We start from the raw sequence: 18,043 nt of genomic DNA on the forward strand, positions 1-18,043 counted from the left end.
GGTCATCTTGAATCCTGATTCTGTCTTCTGCAACATTAGCTACAGCTCCCAGTTTGGCATCATCTGCAAATTTGATGAGCATCCCCTCAATTCCTTTATCCAATTCCTTCAACCAACAATGGGCCCAGGACAGAACCCTGTGTCAGTATCTCAGCTCGCAGTCAGAGGTAACTGGCCTCCTCCCCCGGGCAACCGACTGAGATACTTGTTGACCTTCCGATCTGCGTCTCCCGGCAGGATCCAGGCAAGGCCATAAATCGGCGATCCTCCTCAGACGTGAGAAGAACACACCATCCTCCCTCCTCCCTGCATTCCCCAGGGAGGGGAAAGAGACAGACAGGAGTCTATTTACATGTCTTTTATTCCTGTCATTTCAGCAGTACAGAGAAACATTACTGCACTCTCCAGACTCCAGCAGTAGAGTCACAACTCCACCCCTGTACTTCCAGTACAGGTCAGATGACACTCTGAGCTAACATCCGGCGCTCAGTACAGAGAATGGACTGCCCCTTTTTCCCAACAGTACAGTTCCAGACATCAACATCCTGTTTTGCATTCCAGCCACCTGCAGCTGGCTTTTGCATTGCTGCTTTTTCCTGACAACCTGCAGCACGCCACTTGTCACTTTTTCCAGGATGATGAGAAACCATTAATGAGCCCTCTTTGGGTTTGGTCAATCTTCCCTTCCTCCTTTGAGCGTTCCCCAGCTGGTGCCTTCCACCAGCCAGTCCATGGCATCAGGCTCTTTGCATTTCAGATGTGTTCCTTGACCATATTCTAAAATGATTAGCAAATCATAAATAACTTCTACAGAGTTGTCAAAACTACAGCTTTGAGAGCCCACTTCTTCCATCGCCCCCATCTGATCTGCCACTTTGGACCATTGTCCTGCACTCACACTGCTTTTCAGTGTCTGAGCATAAATGCATGGCAGCTAGGAACCGGCAATAACTCAAAGTAATAGAGGCGGCTTGGTGGACATAATGAAGCCCCAGAGGTCTCCCAGTGAGGAGTAAGGGATCTAGAGGAAATCTGGAACACAGATTTCAAATCTAGTATGCAGCGTAAGAGTCCAATGAGGAAAATGGGTCAAGTAGATGTTATTTGCGGTTGTAGAGAATGCCTCTAACACTCCCATTTACTTCATATCTAGTGAATGCCCACCACTGTTTGGGATGTGTTGTTGTTGTTGTTGTTGTTGTTGTTGTTGTTGTTGTTGTTGTTTATACCCTGCCCACTCTGGGCGGCTCCCAACAGAATATTAAAAGCTCAGTAAAACATCAAACATTAAAAGCTTCCCTAAACAGGGCTGCCTTCAGATGTCTTCTAAAAGCCAGATAGTTGTTTATTTCCTTGACATTGGATGGGAGGGCGTTCCACAGGACGGGCACCACTACCGAGAAGGCCCTGTGCCTGGTTCCCTGTAACCTCACTTCTTACAGTGAGGGAACTGCCAGAAGACCCTTGGAGCTGAACCTCAGTGGGGTGGAGACACTCCTTCAGCTATACAGTGGTACCTCGGGTTAAGAACTTAATTCGTTCTGGAGGTCCGTTCTTAACCTGAAACTGTTCTTAACCTGAGGTACCACTTTAGCTACTGGGGCCTCCTGCTGCCACCATGCCACCACCGCATGATTTCAGTTCTCATCCTGAAGCAAAGTTCTTAACCCAAGGTACTATTTCTGGGTTAGCGGAGTAACCTGAAGCGTCTATAACCTGAGGTACCACTGTACTGGGCCAAGGCCATTTAGGGCTTTAAAGGTCAGCACCAACACTTTGACTTGTGCTTGGAAATGTACTGGGAACCAATGAAGGTCTTTCAGGTTAGTCACAATCCATAGCTATCCTGTTTCTATCCTGTCATTTCTTATGAAATACAAGCAGCAACCGTATAAGGCACATCTGATATGTGCAGAACCACACACACAACCATCACGTGGAACCCAGACGTGACCTGAAAACGTCACCAAAAAATGTCACAAAAGTGGTGGAATCGGGCAAGAGTGGGAGTGGAAAGGGGCCTTACATGCACCCCGCCAATTTGTGCAGGGGTCCGGAAGGTAACCCCCATGCAAATCGCTTGCTGCCTGTACTGTATTCTGATACATTTCTCTCAAAAACAGCTTCCATCAGAATTGAGGAAAAGAACAACCTAGCTGCGTTTTAAGCCGATAATACAGTAGACGGCCTATATCACTCATTCCAAGTCCTAGGTTTGTGGAGGGGGGGGTGCGTTAAATAAATATATCCTGGAACCTACAGAAAAGAGCAGAGATATTCTAGATACCCGTATGCCACAGGACCTGCTGCAGTAGCAAGCAGGGTCTGGCGTTTATTTGTGCTTCTGAGTTTGATTTCAAGGAAGTCTACTTCCTTCTATTGAATGTGTTTAGGACATGGGTGTTAAAGAGATACCTGCTTGAAACCCATTAATGAAATTAGCACCAGAAACCCCAGGAGCTAATTCAATTACCAAGTGCTGTATGTTAAACCAAGGGCATCCTGAGAATACCTGTAAACGGAGGAGTCCTATTCCCCAAGAGTCCCCATCTGCTGAAGCACATTCTGCTTTCAGAAAATAATATCTGCTTGACTCCCCGTCACCGTTCAGAGCAAAGTCCCTTCCTTTCTACAAGCACATCAACAAAGCAAGATTCCACGAAGATGTAGGGAAATTCCTACCTTGCAAAATGCACCCATTCCATCAAGAAAGACAGCCGGATAATTCAGAGGTTCTTTAAACCTTAGGGGACCTTTGGTTAGAATACTAACTCCCTAATGAATCCTCAGGGCGCTAATGAGTTGTGTCACTGAGTCGTCTTATACCTGCCTAAGAACCTCCAGCAGATTTGCCCCATTGTGTGTGTGCAGCTGCCTATTATTCCCGGCAAATTATCTCCATGATAAATGACACAGGTGGTGCTATAAGGCTATTTCGGACACTGACTCAGAAGCCACAACTGCAAGGTTTATCTGTGCTAGCCAACTTTTTACTTGAAGCTCCACAGGTATTTGAAACAACTAGAAAATATACCTTTTTCCTTCATAAACATTTTTTAAATTGTAGTCTACAGTCTCCCTGCTGTCCTTATCTTACTATTACAGTATATTTATTACAAAACCTAGTAACACAGAATCCAGATAATACATACAGTGGAACTTCAGTTGTCGAATGTAATTGTTGTTGTTGTTGTTGTTGTTGTTGTTACTATGTACCCAAAGGTCATCTAGTCCAATCCCCTGCAATGCAAGAATTTCAATGAAAGCAACCAAGACAGATGGCCACCCAACTTCTGCTTAAAAACCTCCAAGGGAGAAGAGTCCACCACCTCCAGAAGGAGCCTTTTCCCCTGTCGAACTGCCAGTGGCGTAGCGTGGGTTGTCAGCACCCGGGGCAAGGCAAGTAATTTGCGCCCCCTAACCCGTGGATTTGCGCCCCCTAACCCGTGGATTTGCGCCCCCTAACCCATGGATTTGCGCCCCCTAACCCTAACCCCCAGATGTTGCGCCCGGTGCGGCCGGCCCCCCCTGCACCCCCCACGCTACGCCACTGCGAACTGCTCTTTTGAGATTTCACAGGGCTCTCACAAGATTTTGCTGAAAGATGCTTCCGCTTCTTCTCGGTTCTCTGCTGTGATTGGGCAGGCGGAGAACACATGGGCAGCAGCATCCCTTTAGATTCTGCCGCCTGAGGCAGCTGCCTCAGTCCACCTCATAGGCGGCCCAGCCCTGGACAGCTCAAGCTAACCAGATCAGGAAATAAATCTACTAAGTGTACTAAAATAATCAAACAAATGCAAGCGGTTAAAACAATGGGAGCAGACTGAACAATAATCAATTTACAAAACTGAAAAAACGCTCCTCTCTATTTTAACTGACTCATCCACAGGCAATGAAAACGGAAGTGTCTGGGTGATTTTTAAAGAAGGTAGGGGTCCAAATTGGGGCACGGTGGTGGCAGCACCCACACTTTTCTCAGTGGTCACTGGTTAGCAGTTGCCATTCCACACCCGCACCCCAAGGTCCTCCTCTATGGGATATTTGTGCTGTGCATCTGGGCAAAGAATGGTAGTTGTCTAGAGCAGGGGTTGGCAGCCTAAGGTCCACGGGCCGGATCAGGCCCAATTGCCTTCAGGATCTGGCCTGTGGACTGCCTGTGGATTGGCGTAAGGATTCTGTTCATTTGAGCTGCGCCATTCCCCCCCTCCTGCGCCATTCCATTTCCCCTCCTCTCCCTCAAACACACCATGGCAGCATCTCCTCCCTCCCTCCTCCTGGCTTCTCCCCGCCCTGCCTAGAGGAGGTAGGGGGCTGGGCTGAGCTGGCTGCGCACCATTTTAAGCAGCCCCTTTCCAGAGCCAGCCCTTTTGTGCCACTCAATTTCCCTCCACTGCTGCCGCCACCCTGCTGCTCCTGCGGACTAGAGAGTGGAGCGGATGAGCTTGCCCTATCTACCCAAGAGAAGATGAAGCAGTTGTTGTTGTTGTGGTGGTGGTGGTGGCAGCCTCAGGGAAAGTAAGTGCAGCAGCTGGGGCTGGAGGGTGGGGAGGAAGACTACTTGCCCCCCTTGCCTCTTCTTCCAGCTCCCCACAGTGCCCCTTCTCCGGCCCACCAAAAGGTCTGAGGGACAGTGGACCAGTCCACGGCGAAATTTTTTTGCCAGCCCCTGGTCTAGAGGGACATTGCTGTCATTGTCACAAAATGCAGGTAGCAATGTGAAATGAAAGGATAGGTAGTCTGGGTAAGGATTTGCTGAATTAAATATTTGAACTGGAATACAAAAAGGGGGGTGTGAGGAGGTCAGGAAACAAGTAACTGAAATATAAGATATGAAAATATTGATTCTTTTTTTTCTTTTTTGTTTTCTAACTTTCTTTCTACTTTTTATGTATTTTGTCCTTGTACTTTTGTATCTCTTTTTCTTTTATTATTGTTATTCTGTTCTATCTTTTATTCTTAATTCTGTAACTTTTTATTGCTTGTAAAATTCTAATAAGTATCTTTTATATAAAAAAAGAAAGGATAGGTAGTCTGGGTCCCCCTTTTCACCACTCATCCCAAATTTATCTTTAATAATAATAATAATAATAATAATAATAATAATAATAATTGTACCATTTATACCCTGCCCATCCGGCCAGGTCTCCCCAGCCACCCTGCAGGGTTCACATTGCATCTAAAAACATTTTAACAAAATCAAGCAACAAAAACTTCCTGATACAGGGGTGCCTTCAGATGTCTTCTAAAAGTTGTGTAATTCTTTATCTCCTTGACATCTGAAAGCTCTTTCTGGAGATTGGAGTGCCCCCTCCTTCCATTCTTTTGGCTCATGCACTGAGGAAAGGTAGTGGCCATCTTGGTTTTCTCTGACTCATCAAACAGTCCTTCGTGCCAGGCTTGTCGTTCCCTTCACCCACCCACTGTTTTGCTCTCCAGCCCCGTGTGAGGGGCGCTTGTTCCGAAAATGATCTGAGCTATTCCAGAGATTGCCCTGCACATGGACATAGCCCTAGCCTGTGACAGAACAAGGCATTTTCCCATCCTCATAGAGGGCCACTATAATGCTGAGATATACCCTCGAGCAGAAAACACATTCAGAGCCCAAGCAGGGAAAGTTGAGTCAATTAGATGTTTTCTGTGCCACAGGGCTGCCAACAATCCCATCTTTTGTGCTAGCAGAAGAATCGGAGCCTATGTGCTTCGCTAACTCTTTCTTGTTGGAGCGGAAAGGTCATGAACAGGCATGTAATGGAAAAGCGTGTGGCAAACTTTCCCTGGGAAGTGGGGGGCGCGTGGAAGAAGAGGAGAAAATAGCCAACTGGGGGGGGAAGGCCTCCACTTCCTGGCTTTCTCGGAGGGAGTCATGGGTTGGATGAACCTCTTCCAGGCATGGGCATGGGAAATATCACAACCCAGGCGTAAAAGGCAGGGTCCTTTGGCCAGATAAGTATCAAGGCCAGAGGAAAGTTTTGGACAATATTCAACCATGGAGCTGCCATAAACTGTTCTAAACGGCGGTACAGAGAGACAGGGGAAATGTGTCCCTATTCATTCTCCTTGACCTCTCAGTGGCTTTTGATACCATCAACCATGGTACTGATGTAAAAAATGGGGGATTGGCTTTGGCTGCCCAACTCTCCATGGGGCTCTGAGTCCCCTAAGTCCATGATGGGTCAGAGAAGAATGGATAGAGGCAGGATCCTGTGGAAAGCAAGGCAGATCTTCCATTTCCGGTTGCAAGAGAGTTCCCTCCCCTCCTTGAAGGAGGGAGAGACCTTGAACAAAAGTGTGCAGGGACCTTTAAAGACTTTGGACATTGCCCAACCCCCTTAGCCAAAGACCACCCCAAAGTCATCATACATACAGCATAGGAGGCAGGTCTACAGCAGAAACCTTGTCTACCAGGATACCTGATAATGGCTACTGATTGCATTACCTGGGCAGCCTGGCTATTCTTTGGTGATGGTTAATATTTTAGTTCCTGAATGCAGGTCACAGGCTCACCCTATTCCTACACAAAGATGCCCTTATGACAGGATTTGTAAGCAAAAGGACAATGGGAAGGCTTTCCCCATTTGCCTCCCTTATTTGAGGAATATTTGAGGTCACTGAGAGAGTCAAAATGGCTTCAGGTTTGCTCTTCCATGCTCAGACACACAGTTTACGTATTTAGATAGGTGTGCATTTATGAATATTTATTCTATATCTGAGACCTTAAGATTCTCATAACAGTATCCTTCAGAAAATGCAGTCCAAGTTGGGTGCGGGTGGCACCTACTTGGAGGGAAGTGTCAAGAGAGTGAGGCTTGGGGAGAGCAGACAACCTCTCATCCATTCAACCACTAACAGCGCCTCAGTCTTAACTGGATTGAGCTTCAGTTTGTTGGCTCTCATCCAGTCCATTACGCAAGCAAGACAACAGGGCAGCTCATCCATTGCCTCACCTGAAGGTGTAAAGGAGAAGTAGAGCTGCGTGTCGTCAGCATATTGCTGACAAACTACTCCAAACCTCCAGAAAACCACGCTCAGTGGTTTCATGTAGATGCTAAACAGCCTAGGGCAGAGCTTTCTGAAACTGTGTATTGCGACATGTTAGTGTGTTGGCTGCAGTGCGTAACTGTGTTGTGCAAACGCTCCCTGCACTTCCTGGAAAGCAGTCAGTTTAACCTCCAGTTTGCTAGTAAAACTGAATTACTGCGTCATGAAATGATGCATATCTAAAAAAGTGTGTCATAGGAGATAAAATTAGACAGTGAAGGCTCCACGGGGTTGAATAGCACTCTCCAAGCATCACCCTCTGGAAACATCCCTCCAGGTAGGACCCCACTCAGTGATTTCATGTAGATGTCAAACAGCACAGGGGATAGAATTGAACCCACACTGAAAGCTCCACAGGGCTGAAAAACACTCCCTCTGGGAACAACCATCCAATTAGGACCAGAATCACTGCAAAGCAGTGCCACCCACACCCAACTTGGACAGCTGCTCCAAAAGGATACCATGGTCAATGGTCTCAAAAGCCACTGAGAAGTTGAGGAGAATTAGCTGGGACCCATTTCTCCCGACAGGGGTCATCATACAGGGTAACCAAAGCAGTTTCCTTACCAAAACCAGGCCTAAACCACAACTGAAATAGATCAAAAATCAGTTTCCTCCTAGAACACCTGGAACTGGTCCATGACCACCCACTCAAGTAAAGGTAAAGGTACCCCTGACCATTAGGTCCAGTCGCGGACGACTCTGGGGTTGCAGCACTCATCTCGCTCTATAGGCCGAGGGAGCCAGCGTTTGTCCGCAGATGACTTCTGGGTCATGTGGCCAGCATGACTAAGCCGCTTCTGGCAAACCAGAGCAGCGCACGGAAACACAATTTACCTTCCAGCTGGAGAAATACCTATTTATCTACTTGCATTTGACGTGCTTTCACACTGCTAGGTGGGCAGGAGTTGGGACCGAACAATGGGAGCTCACCCCGTCGCGGGGATTCGAACCGCCGACCTTCTGATCGGCAAGCCCTAGGCTCTGTGGTTTAGACCACAGCGCCACCCGCATCCTAGAAGGCAAATGCATAAACCTGAAGTTGGCCAACATCGTATTGGAACTTTGGTGCTCTTCCATTTAATAGGATTTGGGGGAGTTATTTTCTAAATTGTTTGCAGATTTGATCATAATATGTGCACTAGTGGCTCAGTTCAGATGTCACACCAAGGTTGTTCAGCATGGTATTTGGACTGACAAACTATGGTTTCCAATTTACGGGCAAACTAGAATCAGAAACTCTCTTTGAAATAGCTTTGCAAACTATGGCTTGACAACTGTGGTTAGCTTAAAAACTGGAAGTGGGTGCTTCTGATACCCTGCTCTAGTATACCCAAGAGGAGAGGAGCTGGGAAGGATTTAAGCCCAAGTCCGCTCACCCCTTTTGGTGCCATGGCATTGCAGGATGGCAAAGGCTTCACTGGGCCCCCGCTGAGGGAACTGGAACAGCGGTGCCCTTCCTGATAGGCGGTGGGGGCTTAAGCCCCCTCCATCTATCAGGAGCTGGATCCTGGCCTGCACCCAGCTTTGGCTAATGAGGATGCAAGCTGGGGACTTGGCCTGTGCCAAGGGGTGGCACCAACAGAGCAGGTAAGCTTCCCTCGGATCCACCCCTTGCCCACACCTGGGACACTACCTGTTTGTTCCTTCGCCGGGTTTTTTCCCCTGCCCACCCACCCTCGGTTTAAGCTTTGACTTAAGCAGTGACTTTGCTGTGTTTGAGCTTTGACTTAAGCAATGACTTTGCTGTGGCTACGGTGGTCGCCATTCTTTAAGGGAGCCAGGTAGGAATTTGCCCACTGGGCTAATTGGCACTGTGAGCCGCTGGTTTTGCCTACCTCATAGCAACCCTCACAACTGATTGGGCATTGGGGCAATCCTTTGTTTTGGATGGAGGGGAGATTGTAGTCTCCGCCTGCCCCTCCAAACTCTGGAGTATCCCATGTGCCAGTGGCCATGTCCGTGTGCCCTGGGGGGCCAGGGCCAAAGGCACTCCCCCAGATGGTTTTCCCTGCGGGGGTCACCCTATTATTTGATGTAAGTCTTAGGTGTTAGGCTATAGTTCTGGTCCACCTTAAAAAGGAGCAGGCATGACTGTTGTGTGTCACATGCCTGTTTACTTCCAGCACTTGCTGGGAACTTCCGTTTGTATATAGCTTTTGTGCTGTTGCTGTTTTGCTGGAGACGAAGGGAAGCAGACATGTTTTCCTCTGTTCCTGAACTATTCTGAATAAATGTTGTACATTATGCTTAAACATTTCTCTGTCCAACTCTTCTGCTGTGAGAAGATTTACGCACTCTGCTGACAGAGCGTGCAAGGGTCTCTAAACGTATCTGAGGCTCGCGTCGCTGTTTGATGCTGTTCCAAGGGAGACTGGCTGCTGGCTGGTGGCTGGAGCCAGCTGGGGGCCTGCCTGATGCCCCCATCTTCCCGCCAGTATCCCAACATTAGGAACCCCCATCTGCATTGACCACGCATCACTTCCAGTGGGCGGGCCGGAAGTATTTCGATTGTCCCATACCCAAGCTAAACCTCTTTCATCTGTATTCAATAAAGTTGTGGCCTTTTTTGACCCAAAACCAGTCTCATTGGTCTCTTATTATTTGGGTTGGGGTAAGGGAAGTCCGATGCCTGCAGCTCATTCACCTGCCGGAGAACCATTGTTTGCTGTTATATCTGAACGGGGCCAGTGATTCCAGATCATTTATATACTCTTCTCCTAATAGAAAATAACGGAGAGATATTTCTGTTGAGTGCCCATTCTTCCAGTTTCTGCAGGGAGCAATAAGTAAGGAAAGGTCAATTGCTGCAATCAATATGCAAGTGGCTGTGAGTTGGACCGTGACTGAACGAAGACACACAGGTAAGGAAGTGGCCAGCATTAGAGACATCTGTGGAGATGGTTATTGGCAGAAATGACACTGCCATCATATCACCCTCTGTTACGCAAAGAAAAGGGAGCTGGCCTCTTTTGCTGCAGAAGCAGCACTCAGCCATCCTGCCTGGGCTCCAAGAACAACTCAGAATGTCACCGAGAAAGGTCACCAAAGAAAGGCAGCGAAACCTCATGTGAACTCTCTTGTCTCTTATGCAGGCTCTGGTTGGATTTGCTACAGGTGCTTTCAGCAAGGCACAAATCTAAGAGACTCCTGTTTTATACAAACTCAGCCAACGTTCACAAAATGCTAGCTGAAGTAGGATGACCTTCCACAGCAGGAAACAAGGCAGAGCAAAGACTTTGAACCAACTTGGAGCGCTCATCCACATTTGCCTTCCCTCTGCATTTCTAGGCAGGTTCATGTCCAATCGTGAACCAACCTTCCTTCCTTCCTTCCTTCCTTCCTTCCTTCCTTCCTTCCCTCCTTCCTTTCTTCCTTCCTTTCTTTCTTTCTTTCTTTCTTTCTTTCTTTCTTTCTTTCTTTCTTTCTTTCTTTTGCCTTGGCACTTTTCTTGCAGAAACCCCCTCTATAGCACTGAATTGGACCAAGTAACAATCCACAGGCTTTGGGAGGATTGCATAAACCTGCCTGACCACAGATGACAGTGGGACAACAAATACAACAGAGTTGTACCCACCGAAGCCACAATGGCTGTACTGTGCCGCACAGCTTCGAACACTACGGTCTGATTTCAGCCAGTGTGTCCACAGCTCACCAGCTTCTGCGCATATGCCCTTCGCTGTGGCCTCATGGATGGGTTTAACAATTTGCTGAACTACATTGCCCAGCTAAACTAACAAGAGCAACAAAAGGAGGGGAAACAAATGCAGCAGTATACTGTAATTAGAAGTGAAGGAAGAGATGAATGGATAATCGGGAAGAAGAGAAGTGGCAGAACAGAGCTAAATCAGCCATGCACCCGGTTGTCGTTCAGAAAGAAAGCTAAATGCCAAGCACAGCAGAGAACAAGTACTAAGAAAGAGCTGGATTTAAGAGCTATTTCAATCAGCATTTGGACCTTTGCACTCACTCATCCCCTTAGTTGCTTCCTAAGCAAAGATTTATTAACTACAGTTTCCTTTGTGGACAGTTTTCCTGGATGATAAAATCATGGATGGTGGTGGGAGAGTTAATCTAGATTCAGAAATAGCTTCATTTATTTAACAGTTTGTTACTGGAAGGAATTTACACAATTGTCTCTGTGTTAATTAATTTTTGCATGACAGTCATATTGATTTATCTGGCCATTTGAATCTGGATTTAACTCTTTAGCTGCTGCTGGAGATGCACCGTTTACAGAGAGAACATCAAGCTGTAGGCAAAATGGCCTTCTTGAAATTTTTTGATTAAAATATAGTTGTATAATTGGGGAGATAATATTTTCTTTTTATAATTTACCTTTTCACGATCCCTGTGTGGCTGCTATTAGAGTCATAGTACTCCGGCTCCCTCGGCCAATAAAGCGAGATGAGCGCCGCAACCCCAGAGTCGGCCACGACTGGACCTAATGGTCAGAGGTCCCTTTACCTTTTTAATTGGGGGATACATGAGATCATTAATAATTATCTCTGGAATGCTTTGAAGCCAACATTTCCAGGGATTGATGGATTGAAATGTCTGCCATCTTAGCCCCTTCCTTCCTTCCTTCCTTCCTTCCTTCCTTCCTTCCTTCCTTCCTTCCAAGCTGAACTTGCCAGCATCTTTCCCCATGGTGTCAGATGGGTCTTTCATAGGCGAACATTCAACAATGGAGGAGCCACTACTGAAAAGGCCCTTTCTCTCATGATTTGCACCCCACTTGGCAGGGGCACTCAGAGAAGATTGTCAGATGACAGTCTCAAGGGTCAGGGAGGTACAGGAGAGAAAATGTGTTCGATCAGATACATCAGAGGGCCCAAGTTGTAAAGGGCATTAAAGGTCAGAACCAGCACTTTGAACTGGGCACAGAAATGGACTGGGAGCCAGCTAAGATAACAAACAGCTGAAAAACTGATAGAAGATGTTCCACGCCACAGGGTTGTATGAGCCTTGAGCGACAAAGATCAATGAGCGCCACCAAACTACGAACCTGTTCCTCTATGACAACCTCCTCCAGAACATGCCTTGCCTGAGCAGATGGGTCTCCTCTGTGTCACACAGAGCCTGCTTCCAGTGATCCAGTTACAAAGACTTCATTCAGCATCTCTGCAGTCTCCTTCCCTCCTTTAGCACACCTGTAAAGGTAAAGGGTAAGGGGACCCCTGACCATTAGGTCCAGTCGTGGCCGACTCTGGGGTTGCGGCGCTCATCTCACTTTACTGGCCGAGGGAGCCGGCGTACAGCTTCCGGGTCATGTGGCCAGCATGACTAAGCCACTTCTGGTGAACCAGAGCAGCGCACGGAAACGCCGTTTACCTTCCCACCAGAGCGGTACTTATTAATCTACTTGCACTTTGATGTGCTTTCAAACTGCTAGGTTGGCAGGAGCAGGGACCGAGCAATGGGAGCTCACCCCGTCACGGGGATTAGAACCTCCGACCTTCTGATCGGTAAGTCCTAGGCTCTGTGGTTTAACCCACAGCGCCACCCATGTCCCACACCTGTAAAGAACCTCAAATGCTCCATTTCCTCAGGAGCGCATCTGATCTATGTTCCTTCTCATCTCTTGGTTAAGCCACTTAGTTTGGTTTTGTCCTTGCAGTGTTTTTAAACATGACTGGGCTCTCGGACAATAAACAAGGCATATCTGTCAGTCTCAACAGGGTACAGTGGTACCTCGGGTTACATACGCTTCAGGTTACATACGCTTCAGGTTACACACTGCGCTAACCCAGAAGTAGTACCTCGGGTTAAGAACTTTGCTTCAGGATGAGAACAGAAATCGTGCTCCGTTGGCGCAGCAGCAGCAGGAGGCCCCATTAGCTAAAGTGGTGCTTCAGGTTAAGAACAGTTTCAGGTTAAGTACGGACCTCCGGAACAAATTAAGTACTTAACCCGAGGCACCACTGTATATCCAATTCCGCTCCATCTTCAGCAGTAAAAAAAACAAATAACAAAACACCCTCGCAGAAACACAAATAAATATATACCAGTTAAACCAGGGGTCAGCAAACTTTTTCAGCAGTGGGCCAGTCCACTGTCCCTCAGACCTTGTGGGGGACCAGACTATATTTTGAAAAGAAAAAAAAATGAACGAATTCCTATTCCCCACAAATCACCCAGAGATGCATTTTAAATAAAAGCACACATTCTACTCATGTAAAAACACCACACAGACCCCACAAATAACCCAGAGATGCATTTTGAATAAAAGGACACATTCTACTCATGTAAAAACACGCTGATTCCCGGACCGCCCACGTGCCAGATTTAGAAGGCGATTGGGCCAGATCCGGCCCCCGGGCCTTAGTTTGCCTACCCATGAGTTAAACAAATCTTTAGACCTACAGATGGCAAAGTGAGCACAACTTAAAATTATGGAGAAAGGTTATCTGATAAAAGTCAGTCTTGAAAAGACACGGTTTTATTGACAAAGGGGGATTTGTGCTGCAGATCTAAATGTCAGGTTAACTGTCTGTTGTTCGTTTGGGCTATGTAGTGTTTTTTAGGCTTTGCCCTAACAGCAGCTTAAAGAACAACAATGTGGTCCGTAAACACAGGGTGAGAATCTGGTCGTGGCAGGACAACATTACGGGCTGGGATGGTCTCACACTTAGCAACTGTGTTAAGTTGTGGGTGAACATATCAGACGACACAGCGATTCTTCAAACAGCTCTTGTTTATTCACAGACCAGAACAGAACTGAACTGAAGGGTTCAGCCAGCCTGCTTATATAGAGCTCCACTAGAACGCAACAGTAACCATTTTCTGTAACTATCCAATCACTGAATGTCACTTTCAATCCCTTATTTGCATATGTGGACCTGAACTATCTACAGTATCCCCCTGCTGGCCCAGGGTGAGAACTTCAGTACATAACAAACTGTGTGGACCAGCATATAAAAATGTTCAAGCTGAGCACTCTATGACTGCTTTTTCATCCACACAGATCCCCAGTGCTATGGAGCATAGCCACACTGGAGCATACTGTGTTTCTGCAGCTGTTGGCGTTCCCATTTAAATTGCATTTGTCTACATGCCATTACACTCAAACAGCACCAGTCTTCATGCTTTCCCCCTGTAAATTTGGGTTGAAGCTCACTTTGCCACCTTGGACCCATCAGTATGGATCTTGGACTACTGCAATGCGCTCTACGTGGGGCTACCTTTGAAGGTGACCCGGAAACTGCAACTAATCCAGAATGCGGCAGCTAGACTGGTGACTGGGAGCGGCCGCCAAGACCACATAACACCGGTCCTGGAAGACCTACATTGGCTCCCAGTACATTTCTGAGCACAATTCAAAGTGTTGGTGCTGACTTTAAAGCCCTAAACGGCCTCGGCCCAGTTTACCTGAAGAAGCAGGTAATAGGAGTATAGCATCTAGATCAAGGGAAGTAATAGTGCCACTGTATTCTGCTCTGGTCAGACCTCACCTGGAGTACTATGTCCAGTTCTGGGCACCACAATTCAAGAAGGACACTGACAAACTGGAACGTGTCCAGAGGAGGGCAACCAAAATGGTCAAAGGCCTGGAAACGATGCCTTATGAGGAACGGCTAAGGGAGCTGGGCATGTTTGGCCTGGAGAAGAGGAGGTTAAGGGGTGATATGATAGCCATGTTCAAATATATAAAAGGATGTCACATAGAGGAGGGAGAAAGGTTGTTTTCTGCTGCTTCAGAGAAGCGGACACGGAGCAATGGATCCAAACTACAAGAAAGAAGATTCCACCTAAACATTAGGAAGAACTTCCTGACAGTAAGAGCTGTTCGACAGTGGGATTTGCTGCCAAGGAGTGTGATGGAGTCTCCTTCTTTGGAGGTCTTTAAGCAGAGGCTTGACAACCATATGTCAGGAGTGCTCTGATGGTGTTTCCTGCTTGGCAGGGGGTTGGACTCGATGGCCCTTGTGGTCTCTTCCAACTCTATGATTCTATGATTCTATGATTCTAAGCATCTCCACCCCATCGTTCTGCCCGGACACTGAGGTCCAGCTCCGAGGGCCTTCTGGCAGTTTCCTCGCTGCGAGAAGCCAAGTTACAGGGAACCAGGCAGAGGGCCTTCTCGGTTGTGGCGCCCTCCCTGTGGAATGCCCTCCCATCAGGTGTCAAAGAAACAAACAACTATCTGACTTTTAGAAGACATCTGAAGGCAGCCCTGTTTAGGGAAGCTTTTAATATTTGATGAATTACTGTATTTTAATCTTTTGCTGGAAACCGCACAGAGTGGCTGGGGAAACCCAGCCAGATGGGCAGGGTATAAATAAATAAATTATTATTATTATACATCTCCCTAACCTACATCATCCAGGTGGTTAGGAGGTGGACTGGATACTAACATAATACTGATAATAAGGAATAAAAACAGAAGTCTCACTCCAGCCTTCCTGTCCCTGATTTTGAATGGGTGGGGGGCAGGCTTGGAATGTTGAATCGTGGGTTGCGATTTAGCGCTTCTGCGCATGCGCGACCGCCGAAACCTGGAAGTAACTCGTTCCGGTACTTCCAGGTTTCAGCAGTCCGTAACCCAAAAAAACTGAACCTGAAGTGTCTGTAATCCGAGGTATGACTGTACTCTCATATCCTATTTCCCGCCTGCTATTACTAAATCCAACAAAGAGTCCCTACAAAATCAAATGAGGAGGATTAGAATTTTTTGCAACCAAATTCAAACTGGGAAGATTTGGTTGAAATTTCCCCCATGACAATATTGCATAAGTGGTGGGAATGTAAGAAAATCAGAAACTTTTGGGATAGTATCTATGAAGAATTTTTTTAAAAAAAGTTTAAACAAACATTTGTTAAAAAGCCAGAAGCATTTCTCTTGGGTTTACTAGCACCAGATATCCCAAGCAATAAAAGAAGGATGTTTTTATATGCCACAACAGTGGCAAGAATACTTATAGGAATGTATTAGACAAAATGTAAAGAAATATACAATAATAAGAGTACATTCAATTGTAAAAAATGAATATACAACGGGACAGACAGGAAATCCAACGTGTTGGTATAGACTTTGGAATAGATTTCTTTGTCCTTGTTTTTTTTCTTGTTATCTTTAGGTACATAAACTTTATATATAAATTTTGTTTACATGTTGAAAATTATATGATAATGAGCATTGCAATGCAATATTAAAATCTTTACCGATGTAACATAAGAACGTAAATAAATAAATAAAATAAAATAAAAAAGAATACTTATTGGCAGAAGAAGAGTGGCAGATAAAATTATTTGAATACATTGAGCTTGCTAAAATGACATAATTAATTAGGAATCAAACAAACCAAAAGTTCAATAAGGAATGGGAGTGTTATAAAATCTACTTTAAAAAAATTGTTCGCAAGTAAAACCTTTATTATGCTTTGACTGATTTTTGCAAAATACAAAACAGTTACTATAATTAAATCATATAGTACCAAGAAATAAGAAACATATAAGAAGGCTGTTAATTACAGAAAAGTATGACTCAGATTGAGGTGGACGGAAGTCATCTGAAAAGAATGGAACATTAATGATTGATAAGTTAGAATATCAATTATTGGTAATTGGCGGAGGAAAAAATATTTAGTTAATACGTGTTTTATGTTTTTGCTTATCGTTATTTGTGGTTCAAATATTGGGCTGCTTTTTTCTCATGGATGTATGTAAGAAGCAAAATTCAATAAAAAGAAATAGAAAGAAATTCCCCCATGAATTAATTCTGACTGCTTTCATAAGCAGCTACCTTTTCCCTGAGTCACCTTGCAAACACATATCTCTCTGCCAAAAGCTTCAGCACAAAGGGGAAGTAATCATAACCTTTCATAAACTCAAAGACTGCGAGAAGAACTTACAGAAACAAGGAAACCGATCAACCCTCATGGAGTGGCTCATCCAGGTGTATTGCTGCTGTGTCTCCATCTTCAATCTACTCCTTCTTTAAAGTTGTGTTGGACCAAAACAACTCTGACAGACAACGCTGACGGAAGGGCAAAGAGTATGATGGCATGTTTACACATCCCAGCAGTCTCATCCAAGTTACAAATTTATCTTTCAGACCTTGACCTGCCTGGAATAGTTTGTGGATATACCTGCTTTGGGGACTTTCTTTCTCTCTCCCTCTCTCGACACTAGCACAAGAAAGACAGCGTCTGACAAACACAGTATCTCCTATGTAACATATATTATTATTTTGGCAAAGAGTTAATTAGAATCTCTGGACTCACCTAGGTAAAGGTAAAGGGACCCCTGACCATTAGGTCCAGTTGCGGACGACTCTGGGGTTGCGGCGCTCATCTCGCTTTACTGGCCGAGGGAGCCGACGTACAGCTTCCGGGTCATGTGGCCAGCATGACTAAGCCGCTTCTGGCGAACCAGAGCAGTCCACGGAAACGCCATTTACCTTCCCGCCAGAGCGGTACCTATTTATCTACTTGCACTTTGACGTGCTTTCGAACTGCTAGGTTGGCAGGAGCAGGGACCGAGCAACGGGAACTCACCCCATTGCAGGGATTCGAACCGCCAACCTTCTGTTCAGCAAGTCCTAGGCTCTGTGGTTTAACCCACAGCGCCACCCATGTCCCATGACTCACCTATACAGCTGCAAATGTCACCTTTTAAGTGCATCATACAAATGTGACACTAGATGGCACTGGTGAGCTACTGGTAAATTCCATATGTATTTTTAAACGGTTTTTTAAACAACAACAACAAACATACATTTTTATACCTTTTTTATACATGTGAAGATTCAGCCTCTATGATATTCCCTAAAATTATGTTTCATTTCCTGGGTTGGGTTTAAAAAATAAATAAAATTATTGTTACAGTGACATTTATTTATTTATTTATTTATTTATTTATTTATTTATTTATTTCTATTTTAAGTTAAAATACTAAAACAGATTAAAATTACTTCAAGTTTCCAAGCACCCAAGTAGGCTTGTCTAAATACAGGCCTCAGTCCTGTATACCTGAAGGAGCGTCTCAATCCCCATCGTTCAGC

The 18,043-nt window shown here is 45.7% G+C and overlaps 1 protein-coding gene across 1 annotated transcript in view; it reads right to left on the bottom strand.

The window, feature by feature from the left end:
* Positions 1-17,018, bottom strand: part of RXRG (retinoid X receptor gamma) — a 76,168-nt gene extending 59,150 nt beyond the window's left edge. Inside the window, exon 1 of the mRNA XM_081194470.1 lies at positions 16,893-17,018. Within this exon, the coding sequence (XP_081050596.1) occupies positions 16,893-16,959 (67 nt within the window). The 5' untranslated portion in view covers positions 16,960-17,018. The remainder of the gene's footprint in view (positions 1-16,892) is intronic.
* Positions 17,019-18,043: the final 1,025 nt, after the last annotated feature.

The sequence above is a fragment of the Podarcis bocagei genome (assembly GCF_964188305.1).
Source record: "Podarcis bocagei genome assembly, chromosome: 5".
In the NCBI taxonomy this organism is placed as follows: Eukaryota; Metazoa; Chordata; class Lepidosauria; order Squamata; family Lacertidae; genus Podarcis; species Podarcis bocagei.